This window comes from Dermochelys coriacea, chromosome 12 (genome assembly GCF_009764565.3).
Source record: "Dermochelys coriacea isolate rDerCor1 chromosome 12, rDerCor1.pri.v4, whole genome shotgun sequence".
Taxonomy (NCBI): domain Eukaryota; kingdom Metazoa; phylum Chordata; order Testudines; family Dermochelyidae; genus Dermochelys; species Dermochelys coriacea.
In genome coordinates this window covers 4,112,524-4,124,695 of record NC_050079.1, presented here as the reverse complement: position 1 = coordinate 4,124,695, position 12,172 = coordinate 4,112,524, and the positions used below count along the sequence as shown (strand labels likewise).

The 12,172-nt window shown below is 50.2% G+C and overlaps 1 protein-coding gene across 4 annotated transcripts; it reads right to left on the bottom strand.

Moving 5' to 3' along the window:
* Positions 1-419: 419 nt before the first annotated feature.
* On the bottom strand, positions 420-12,091 carry USB1 (U6 snRNA biogenesis phosphodiesterase 1). Of its 4 annotated transcripts, XM_043494801.1 has the most exons (8): positions 10,615-10,788; positions 10,428-10,443; positions 9,767-9,921; positions 5,407-5,590; positions 4,737-4,790; positions 3,773-3,878; positions 2,449-2,532; positions 420-2,068 (listed from the first exon to the last, which is right to left on the bottom strand). In XM_043494801.1, exons 1-8 carry the CDS (start codon positions 10,619-10,621, stop codon positions 1,964-1,966), a joined length of 711 nt encoding a protein of 236 aa, XP_043350736.1. In that variant the 5' UTR covers positions 10,622-10,788; the 3' UTR covers positions 420-1,963. The 4 variants fall into 4 exon arrangements, with proteins under 4 accessions (XP_043350736.1, XP_043350735.1, XP_038224110.1 ...); XM_043494800.1 differs by lacking the exons at positions 10,428-10,443; positions 10,615-10,788 and adding an exon at positions 11,793-12,091 and having other exon boundaries at positions 9,767-9,924; XM_038368182.2 differs by lacking the exons at positions 10,428-10,443; positions 10,615-10,788 and adding an exon at positions 11,440-11,642.
* Between the last annotated feature and the right edge of the window lie 81 nt (positions 12,092-12,172).

Sequence of the window (12,172 nt, the reverse complement as noted above, 5' to 3'; positions counted from 1 at the left end):
AGGCTTTTAAAAATTATTACTACATTGTGTACGGGGGGAGTGGTCCTAATAATGACAAATAGTGACAGAGCGTGATTTCTCAAGACTTCACTGTTTGGGAACAGCTGGTAGATCCTGATACCTGGATTATTTTTCAGGGAGGAAAGAGAGTTGAAGTGTTTCCTGCTAAAGGCAGCTGGTATAACTGCACACTTGGGGTGAACTCCTGGCCCCACTAGAATCAAAATTTCCATTGATCCCAAGATCTTACCCTTAAACTCCATGGACCATACAGAATTAACTCAGTGCAAGGCTGCACAGACTGAAGTAACCTTTGACAGAACTGAGCTCTCAAGACAGTCAGATTACTGGCTGCGAAGAAAATGAATACATGCTAGAACAGTTAGACTTCAGTCTGTATGAAAACACCGACACAGGGACCAGAGGCAGAAATAGAAGGTTTTATTTATATATATATATTTAATATAAAATTTTAAACAGCGCATTTCATCTCCTGGCCCCTACAAACCCATCCAGGGAATCCATTAAGAATGTTTTAAAGCAAATACTGCAGATAAGAAGTTGATAAACATAAAGGACTTCTTAACACGATTTTAAATGGCAATGAATCCCCTGTGACATTGGTGTCTCTCAAAGCCACGTTGGCCAGTGACACCACCCCCCTGCTATCTCATGGGAGGGAAGGGCCACGGAGGGGCTGATTCTCAGAAGCACTCAATACCCACAATTTCCGTTGAAGTCAAGGGGAGCACTTCTGAGAATCAGGCCCTACAGGTCCAGAATATACCAGGAAAACAACTTTATGGCAACTAGAATCCAGGGTTTGAAACGAAACAAAAGCCTCAAGTTCTTCTGGCAGACAACTATGGAATGAAGGATACCGGGCAGCACTTGCCTGCCCTCTCCAGAATGCCTGAGAGGCCAAAGCACCTGTCAAGGGCAGGAAAGCAAGTCTTCACAGGATCTCTTCAGGAGCTGAAGTTCAGTTCACAGTCCAGGGCTGTCATTACAGGACCCAGTTGGCTTGATTCATTTGAAAGTGGAGTTAGTCCTGGTGCAAGGTGCGCCCCGCCCTGGAGACCGATGTTCTTGGCTTGTCCAAATTAAGCTAAACGGCAGCAGGTAATTCTGGACTTGGGTATGATCAGAGGGCTGCCAAATACCCTTATTGCTAGCCAGTTCACTTGGGAAAACCAACATTGCCCTCTTCTGGGCATGTGGCAGTATGACAAGCCTCCTATTTAAGATAAAAACCTGCCCTGTGCCTTTTAAAATTCTCTTAAAAATTGGGGCCCTGCTGCTCTTCTCTTTTACAAAGTCTCTCTGTGGATCAGTTTAAACTGAACACTTTCCACTAGTCCCAAACTGGAGTTAGGCTGCTTAGCCCTGAAAGTCAAGGGCCTTCCTCCGCTTTGCCAGATTTAATCCCACCTGGACTTGCAAGGACTGAGGATTTGATGCTCAATTTCTCCAGTGTGGCAAGGAAGGCATTGGCGAGGAGGACCTGTCCCCAGGCAGCTGTAGGCAGAGAGAAGGACCTAACTCTGCACACCTGGATCGTGCAGTTAATAGCTAAGAACTCAGAGCTCAGGACAGTAACTATGCTCTAGATCCCCTTAGCAATGCAGTGCAATTTCCAGCTGTGTAACACTCTCCCCATAGCAACCTCACTCGCCTCTGCACTAGAAGGCGACTACAGCTTAAAACATCAGCACATCTAGCAACCATAGGTAGCCTAGAACTGCCTGTGTTGATGGCAGTCTACACAGCACAATAACCTAACAGCCTCACATATACACACATCTAGGGCCAGTGGCTTCAAACAAAAGCAGCCTGGCTTGAGGCTACAAACCTCCCTAGGCTGATGAGCTGAGAACAGCAACTTGGCATGCATGTGAAACTCCAAACTGTCCAACAGTTAGCAGAGGCGTTGGAGCAGCTGGAGTGCGTGGCTTTCTGTCTCCTACCTCAAAGGGAAGGAGAAGAACTTGTTCCCAGATCTGCAGCGGATCTGATCCCACTGGAATCGCAGCAGGAATGCGGAGTCCTCAAACCCATCCACAATCTCCTGGAAAACATACCCAGGACCCATAAGGGAAGCATCACTGTGTGTGAGCTCAGGGGGCTGCCCGCGGATCAAGTCAGTCACTCACAGCACACAGACCATGGCTCTCCTTATGAAGGGGTAGCAGCTGCAGGTCTTCAGGCTTCCCAGGCAGCTCATAAGGAAACCACCTTAGAGAAGCGGAATTAAACTCAAACTCCCACCTAAAAAGTTCTCTTCCCTCATCTCTCTAAGGTTTACAATTCAGTCACCTGAAGGCTCCCAGCTGAAGATACGTGGCTGGGAAGTTACCTGAATTTCTCCTCATCTCCGGAGACACCTGGCTGGTGTATTACTTGCATTCCCCACCCCCCATCTCAGTAGACAGCTGCATGGGGAGTTACCTGAAGCTCCTGGAGGCACTGCCCTTCCAGCTTGTCAGTCAGGTCCCCGGCACACCAGGCCAGGCTGATATGGAACGATGGGTTCTGTACAGAGAGATACAGAAGCTCAGACAGAGCGATGGAACAGCAGCTCGGTGCAAGGTGGCTGCAAAGTCAGAGAGCTGATGTAACTCAGCCCTGCAGGGTCCCACCACCCAGGATCTCAGAGCGCTTTATACGTGTAAAGCCCCACAATCCACTGTGAAATAGGTAAGCATCATCATCTCTACTTTACAGATAGGGACCCAATGCGAGTCAGTGTCAGGGAGGGGATTAGATACCATGAATCCTGGCTCCCAGTCCGCCTACCTCTGGTATCAATAGCAAAGGCTGCCTTTCCCTGCCTAGCGTCTCTCAGCTTTGCAAGATGTATTCATAATGTGTGGAAAATCACCTCCTACACAGCTACAGATCTGAGAAGTTGTTTGATACCTCTGAACCAGAAGCAAGCACACAACTCAGTCCATAGACTCAGAGATCAGCGTTTATTTAATAAAACCCCCAAACCCTGTCAGTGAATTTAGGCACAGTGAAAGATGCTGGACTGGCAGCTCAGGAGACTGTCCACAGAAGGGGCAGCATCAGTGCCAGCTTCCTGCATACTGCCCTGCCAATGTAGCTCAAAGATGACTGGGGCAGGACTCTCTAAGGCCCATACAACCCTAGGCCGTTCTCCTGCCAACAAGGTGCCAGTTTTGGTGGTGGTTTCTGTGACATATCCCCGTGTTCCCTGAGAACGGGGCTCAGATCCGGGAAACACATTTCACAGAAGGGCCATTGGACGGTAATGAATAAAAATCACTACAGTCCCGGGCGGGATGTGATCTTGAAGTGAAAGGCTTGTGCTAGCCCCATTCTCATTTGGCAATACTGAGCTCCAGGCATTACTGTCAGTGAGTGACCTCAGGCCCCTGATCCAGTCAGCCACTGACTACCAGGAAATGCCCTGCACAGGGCCTTGAGCGCTTGGTGCTATTGCAGGCAGTAATTAATGACCAGCATGGCCACCAATGGGAAAGCAGGATAAATGAGTGACATGGGAACAGACAAACCAGGATCCCCCTTGGAAGGGGCAGAAGTGGAGAGAGGACAGAAGTAGGAGGCGAGTTCACGCTGTGATATGTTTTCCCACTCCCTTTTATTTGCTGCATCTGAAGTTCAAGCCCCTTATGAACTTGTTCCCCCCGCCTCCATATTAAAGCCGAGGGGCAGCTAAGAGCTCTGACCTCCCTTTGAGGTTTTGGACAGGCAGAGAAGAGGGAGAGGACAAGAGACAAACCATTACCTTGTAGAACGTTGGGAGATCAAACTCCTCCATAACTTTATCCACCTCTGAGACCAGCTCCAGCAACTGAGAATGCCCACACGAGACCTCCAAGCCCACAAAGGTCCTGCGCACAGACAGGGAGAAAGATGGAGTGCAGGAAGATCCTCCGAGCAAACTTTTGTCGCACTGGAACAGCCGTGTTACTACCCTACCTTGGAGTCCCCTATGAATTTGGACAGGTTGCTAAGGGCAACCAAGTCTCCATCCTTTCCCAGGGTCATATGTCAGACTGAGGGGAAAAAAGTAGTGGAACTCTCCTAAATTCCACCTGCTATCCAAGTTCCACCCGTTCATGACACCAACACAAGCCAGCACTCACAGTGGAGTCAGCAACCTTTCCTAGTTTGATGGTCCTCCTTTTTCATGTGCTTTGTTCAGCAATGAAACAGTTAACAATCTCAACATTTTAAATCAGTGTTGTTAGGCTTCAGAATTAACACAACAGAGATGACTGGGACAGCTCTTTCTTCTGTCAGGGCTATTGTTTCAGGCAGTCTGCAGACTCAGGCAGATGTCACTGCGCTGGTTGCACTGAAGTCACCTTTGCAGCTAAAAGGGCTAGAGACTTACATTATTTTTTTGAATGAGAGCTGAGGTTCTGCCGTGCAAGGTGAAACCACCAGGGAAAGGTACCAGCTCAATGAGCTGCCATGGACTGACCCAGTCAGATAACTGGATTTATCAATATATTTTGGGCTGCCAGCCTGGAAGCGATGGGGGGACTGAAGGACGGCTATGAAAACCAACAGCAGCAGGTTTTTGGGACAAATGGATATGATATCACACAGCTACCAAGCAGCTTAGCGCTAATCAAGGGGTCTGCACACAGCATGAACCACTCCCCATCCACCTCTCCTAGTGCCAGCTTTCCCCTACTCCCCAGTGCTCTCAAAAAGGGCAGGCTGCTGTGCTACTCACTCACCTGGTTTTGTGCTGGTTGGTATACACCTTAACCTGGCTGGCCGTACAGAAGAACCTGAAATTGGGGAAAGAAGCAATTCAACTAGGGAAAGAAACAAAGGAGGAGATGTGAAGTGCCCCGCCATTAAGCTGCTGCAGAAAGGCTTCCCTCTTGCTGGCCAAGCGCATAGGCAAAGGTCTGTTTCTAGCAAGGGTGAATCCATCCAAACTGAACCTCCCTGGGGGTTGGATCAGGCATTACCCCCCTTAGGTTCCACTCTGCTGTGCACTTCCCGAGCCTAGCCATCAAAATAGCATGAGGCTGTGGAGTCTCCAAGCCAGCTGTAAGCACTGAACTCACGAGAGACCTTTGGTAAGAAATTTACAGGACAATACAACACTGTCACTGCTCTTCAACCCAGAGCCCCCTGGGCCACTGGCTTGCTCGCCAGACTAATCTGGTGCCAGATTCTGCACCCATTCAAGCAAAAACTCCCGTTGATTTCAGTGGGGCAGGATCTAGCCCCCTGCGTAGGGGTCTCAAGAGCAGATTAACTAGGATCCACAGCCCGTCAGGGGGAATCGCTAGGAATCTCAGAGTCAGAGCAGGCTGAGAGGTTAGGAATGGCTGAAGTGACCCGAGGAGAGAGGGACGCGCAGGGAGTGCGCCTCCAGGGTTCTGCTGCTCCTACCTGTAGAAGGAGGCTACGTGTTCCTTGAGGGACTGCACCAAGGGGTTTATCCAGTGGTAGCGCAGCACCACGCTCTGGGAGAGGCTGACATGGAATTCCTCCATGGCAGTGAGCGATACTGTGTACCTGCGAGCATGGGAAATGAGGAGCTCCTGCAGCTCCAGCAATTCCTCCTGGATTTCACCTGCCAGGGAAAAGAGCAGCAGGATTAAAGCCTGACCCTCCCCCATAGCACCTGCCCCCGCGCAGAGGGGCTGATCTGTTGGCCCAATGATGAGCTAGAAAGCAGGGGCAACCCCTGGATTCAAATACATGGTACATATGCTAAGGAAGCCTCATACCATCCCTGTGAAAATGGGGACCATTATTATCCTTATTCCCCATGAGGAAATAAGGCACAGACTTGGGAATAAAACCTGGAAGTCCCGATTCCCAGTCAGCTGTTCTAACCTCTACATGGCACCGCCTCCTTATTTTACAAAGGTGACCAGCACCAACCTAGGCATCAAGTTGTAGTTACTGCCAAGCCACAGATCCGGGAGAATACACATCAAATGGGAACTTTAATATATACACACACGTTTCCCTTTTGTCTCCTTTGATCTAATGGAGTCCTCTCTCCTACCTGCTCTGTTTGAATGGACGGAACATCAGGGTGTGCCAGATCCATCTAACAGGCCAGTGCATTTACTGACCAAACCACTGGAAAGCAGCTGGCATTGGAGAAAGATGTCCAAGCCCATCATGGGCAATGGGAGTGAAGAATCTCACGAGGGACTGGGCTCGCCGTCAGTTTGCAGAGACAGGTGTTCACAAGATTTGCTCCATGGGTGACACATGTGGGTCCACATACCCTGCTCCTGCCTACACTGTTCCCACGCTGGGGACATAGAATCATAGGATTGGAAGGAACCTCGAGAGGTCATCTAGTCCAGTCCCCTGCACTCAAGGCAGGACTAAGTATCATCTAGACCATCCCTGACAGGTGTTTGTCCAACCTGCTCTTAAAATCCCAAATGATGAAGATTCCACAACCTCCCTAGCCAATTAATTCCAGTGCTTAACCACTCTGACAGTTAGGAAGTTTTTCCTAACATCCAACCTAAACCTTCCTTGCTGCAATTTAAGCCCATTGCTTCTTGTACTATCCTCAGAGGTTAAGAAGAACAATTTTTCTCCCTCCTCCTTGTAACAACCGTTTATGTACTTGAAAACTGTTATCGTGTCCCCTCTCAGTCTTCTCTTCTCCAGACTAAACAAACCCATTTTTTTCAATCTTCCCTCATAGGTCATGTTTTCTAGACCTTTCATCATTTTTGTTGCTCTTCTCAGGATTTTCTTCAATTTGTCCATATCTTTCATGAAATGTGGCGCCCAGAACTGGACACAATACTCCAGTTGAGGCCTAATCAGCGCGGAGTACAGCGGAAGAATTACTTCTTGTGTCTTGCTTACAACACTCCTGCTAATACATGCCAGAATGATGTTTGCTTTTTTTGCAACAGCGTTACACTGTTGACTCATATTTAGCTTGTGGTCCACTATGACCCCTTTCTGCAGTACTCCTTCCAAGGCAGTCATTTCCCATTTTGTATGTGTGCAACTGATTGTTCCTTTCTAAGTGGAGTACTTTGCATTTGTCCTTATTGAATTTCATCCTATTTACTTCAGACCATTTCTCCAGTTTGTCCAGATCATTTTGAATTTTAATCCTATCCTCCAAAGTACTTGCAACCCTTCCCAGCTTGGTATCATCCACAAACTTTATAAGTGTATTCTCTATGCCATTATCTAAATCATTGATGAAGATATTGAACAGAACCGGACCCAGAACCGATCCCTGCAGGACCCCACTCATTATGCCCTTCCAGCATGACTGTGAACCACTGATAACTACTCTCTGGGAACAATTTTCCAACCAGTTATGCACCCACCTTATAGTAGCTCCATCTAGGTTGTATTTCCCTAGTTTGTTTATGAGAAGGTCATGGGAGACGGCATCAGAAGCCTTACTAAAGTCAAGATATACCACATCTATTGCTTCCCCCCATCAAAGAAAGCTATCAGGGTGGATTGACACGATTTGTTCTTGACAAATCCATGCTAACTGTTATTTATCACCTTATTATCTTCTAGGTATTTTCAAATTGATTGCTTAATTAATTATTTGCTCCATTATCTTTCCAGGTACAGAAGTTAAGCTGACTGATCTGTAATTCCCCGGGTTGTCCTTATTTCCTTTTTTATAGGTGGGCACTATATTTGCCCTTTTCCAGTCTTCTGGAACGTCTCCCGTCTTCCATGACTTTTCAAAGATAAAAAGAAAAGGAGTACTTGTGGCACCTTAGAGACTAACAAATTTATTTGAGCATAAGCTTTATTGAGCTACATGAAAGCTTATGCTCAAATAAATTTGCTAGTCTCTAAGGTGCCACAAGTACTCCTTTTCTTTTTGCAAATACAGATTAACACGGCTGCTACTCTGAAACTTTTCAAAGATAATTGTTAATGGTTCAGATATCTCCTCAGTCAGCTCCTTGAGTCCTCTAGGAGGCATTTCATCAGGGCCTGGTGATTTGAAGACATCTAACTTGTCTAAGTAATTTCTGACTTGTTCTTTCCTTATTTTAGACTCTGATCCTACCTCATTTTCACTGGCATTCACTATGTTAGACATCCAATCACCACTCATTGAGTAATGGGCCTACTCTGTCCTTGGTCTTCCTCTTGCTTTTAATGTATTTGCAGAATGTTTTCTTGTTTCCTTTTATGTCCCTAGCTAGTTTGATCTCGTTTTGTGCCTTGGCTTTTCTAATTTTGTCCCTACATACTTGTTATTTGTTTATATTCATCCTTTGTAATTTGACCGAGTTTCCACTTTTTGTAGGGCTCTTTTTTGAGTTTTAGATCATTGACGATCTCCTGGTTAAGCCAGGGTGGTCTCTGGCTAGACTTCCCGTCTTTCCTATGTAGTGGGATAGTTTGCTCTTGTGCCCTTAATAATGTCTCTTTGAAAAACTGCCAAGTGTCTTCAATTGTTTTTTCCCTTAGACTTGCTTCCCATAGGATCTTACCTACCAACTCCCTGAGTTTGCTGAAGTCTGCCTTCTTGAAATCCATTGTCTTTATTGTGTTGTTTTCCCTCCTACCATTCCTTAGAATCAGGAACTCTACCATTTCATGATCACTATCCCCGAGCTGCCTTCCACTTTCAAATTCTCAACCAGTTCCTCCCTATTTGTCAAAATCAAATCTAGAACAGCCTCCCCCCAGTAGCTGTCTCCACCTTCTGAAATAAAAAATTGTCTCCAATACATTCCAAGAACTTGTTGGATAATCTGTGCCCTGCTGTGTTATTTTCCTAATAGATGTCTGAGTAGTTGAAGTCCCCCATCAACACCAAGTCCTGTGATTTGGATGATTTTGTTAGTTGTATAAAAAAAAGCCTCATCCATCTCTTCTTCCTGGTTAGCTGGTCTGTAGTAGACCCTTACCATGACATCACCCTTGTTTTTTACCCCTTTTATCCTTATCCAGAGACTTTCAATAAGTCTGTGTCTTATTTGTATCTCAACCTCAGTCCAAGTGTATACATTTTTAATACATAAGCCAACACCTCCTCCCTTTTCCTGAGCAAGCTGTATTCTTCTTATTCCAGTCGTGTGTATTATCCCATCAAGTATCCGTGATGCCAACTAGGTCACAGTTGTGTTTATTTCCTAGCATTTTGAGTTCTTCCTGATTATTCCACATGGAGGACTCCACTCCCAGGCATAGACGCCGACTTTTACTGCCACCGGTGCGTGCTTGACCCCCCCCCGCCCCCACCCCCATTCCAACCCCTTCCCCACCCCCTCCCACCCCCATTCCAACCCCTTCCCCAAAATCCCCACCCCAACTCCGCCCCCTCCCTGCCTCTATTCTGACTCCTTCCTCAAATGCCTCCCCCGGCCCCACCTCCTCCCTGAGCGCACCCCATTCCCGCTCCTCCCCCTTCCTCCCAGAGCTTGCTACAGCTGTTTGGTGGTGGCAAGTGCTAGGAGGTAGGCAGAGGAGTGATGAAGTGGCATGCTCAGGGGAGGAGGCGGCGGTGAGGTGAGGCAGGGTGGGGCATGGAGCTTGGCTGCTGGTGGGTGCAGAGCACCCACTAATTTTTCCCAGTGGCTCCTCCAGCCCCGGAGCACCCATGGAGTCGGAGCCTATGCTCCCAGGGGTCTCTGTCCCGCATCTGTTCCTGCCAACACCAACCCCACACTGGAACAGAGAGCTCCTCTCCCCAGCACTCCCACTTCTTCCCCTGCTCCAGCACTCACTGTCCCCATACCAGGAAAACAGAGGGGACAGGGCTGAAGTTACCTACAGGGCAGATAGACATAAGTCGCCCAGTTGCCCCGCTCATGGGGGAAGTTGCGCACTCGTCCGCCATGCTTGGAGCTGTCATCCGTGACCTCCTCTTCCTGGTCTCTGAACATGTTTAAGACGCTGTCCGGCAGAGGGAGGCGAGGAATCGGCATGCTGCAGGAGAGTTGGGGGGAGGAGAGAGGAGAAGAGGAAATTAACATGCATGGCTCACCCCCAGAGAGAGGCAAGTGTCCTCGGCTAAGTGCACCACGGACAACGGCTTATCCTTCCTCATTTGCACAGACGTGTTCTAGACTCCTCTGAAGTCAGCCAGCAAGGAGAGCTTCTATACAGTTCTGGAGCCAAGGAAGGTTGCCCCTCTCAATGCAAGGGCCTCCATCTGTTAGCCCTAGGTTCCTGTGGCTGGCCCGGTCCTGTGCAATCAGTGCTACCAGTTTTAACCCTCTTCCCATCCTACCCTTATGAAACCTAAAGCCCCAACTGCATTCAGGAGCCCAATAGGTCACCTCCTGCTCTACCCATTGCTAATATTATTTGTGGTTTTGCAGAGGACAGATAATCCCAGACAGCCCAGTTGCAGGCCTGGAAAAGGGAAGGGAAGAGGTAATATACCCTCCCGATCGATTCTCATTTCCTCCCCAAACAGGCTTTGCACTCACTCTTTTCCTGAAGACACTTTCATGATGCTAAAAGAAAAAGGAGTACTTGTGGCACCTTAGAGACTAACAAATTTATTTGGGCGCTCACGAAAGCTTATGCTCAAATAAATTTGTTAGTCTCTAAGGTGCCACAAGTACTCCTTTTTCTTTTTGCGAATACAGACAAACACGGCTGCTACTCTGAAACCTTTCATGATGCTGTATTTCAAACACTTAAATTTGGGAGAACGCCTCAGTTACCAAATGCAACACCAGGCATGAGCGACCAAGTTTTGGCTGCCACTGACAAACTGGAAAGTGACAACACCCGGCCTTGCGATCAGGCCTACATCTTACGGTCCCTGAACACTCTGCTGCTCTGAACACCGGCCTGTCAGACCTACTCACCGACAGTGAAAAGCCACTACACAATTCAGCACAAGCAGAGCAGGCCGCTGAGCAGAGATCCAGCAATAAAATAGCAAAGGGCATTTATTACAGGTCCGGCTGAGGGTGTTTGCGTTAAGGGGGAGTCCAGGCCTAGATTAGGAAGTACTGTGGGCCGGGACTGAGGGGAGCTAGCAGATCTTCCAAAGTGGGTTAAACTAATGGGGCCAAAGGTGCTCTTAGTGCAGAATAATTGTGTCCACAGGGGGAGATAATAGCTATTGCATTTTAAAATTCAAAACTCTAGTTTATTTCACAATAGTTCCCCATGTGGACAAGCCCCTAGATCTGCCAGGGCTCTGTCCAGACCTGCTGCACTTGCTGATTTCAGGGGGCCTGGACTAGGCTATTAAGCATCATCCGCTGTTTCGGGCTAGGAGCCCGTGTAGACAAGCCTAGGCGGGGGCTCAAGGAGTAACACCAGGAGGCAGAGCCGCGTCGGGCCCAGAGGACGCTGCGGGTCCACCCCGCCCGATCCCTCTTTTCCTCTCGCTCCAAACTTCCCTGCGAAGCAACAGGCCAAGCGGGGAAACGCGAGGAGCTGCGCCCCCCCCTCCGCCCGGCGGCCCCCCGGACCCCCACCCACCTGGTCTGGGCGGGGCCGGCGCCGTGGGTCGCCGTCTCCCGCGCCGAGCCGCCCCCCGCCCCCTCCTCTCGCCCCCCCGTCGCTCCCGGGGAGCCGCCGGACTCATCCTCGGAGCCGCTGCTGCTGCTGTAGCCCACCAGCGCCGCCCCGCTCATGGGGGCCGGCAGCGGATCGCCGCCGCCGCCGCCGCCGCCTGCCGCCCTCCGTGCCGCGGCCGCGCCCTTCCCGCGGCCCCGCCTGGCTGGGGCGAGCGAGCGAGCCGGGGGCGGAGGGAGGGCGGCCGGCTGCCGGGGAGGAGGCTCTCGCGTGGAGCGGGGGAGGCGGCTGGGGGAGCGGGAAAGCGGAGCGAGTCCGCGGCGGGGGTGAGCGGCTGGGCGGGCCGGCGGGGTGGCTGGAGGACCGGGAGAGCCGGGGCGGCGGAGGTGCGGCTCCCAGGCCGGAGCGTGGAGGGCAGGGCTCTGGCTGCCCGGTGCGCGGACACGGGCTTTCCCCTGACCCGGCGGAGCGTGCGGGGGTGGCAAGAGGTTTGGGCCTGGGCTCGGAAGCCTTCAGCCGGGTGTGAGCAGGAACGGCGCCCGAGGGGAGTCCAGGTCCTCTCTGCCGCCTTCTCCAGCGAGTGAAGGGAATCCGCTTCCATTGCCCGCCCCGCCCCGGCCCCGGCCCCGCCCGCTCCCGCCGGGCGGCTGGGGTCTGATGCGCCTTGGACGGGGTGCACTTTCCTGCTCACGAGCAG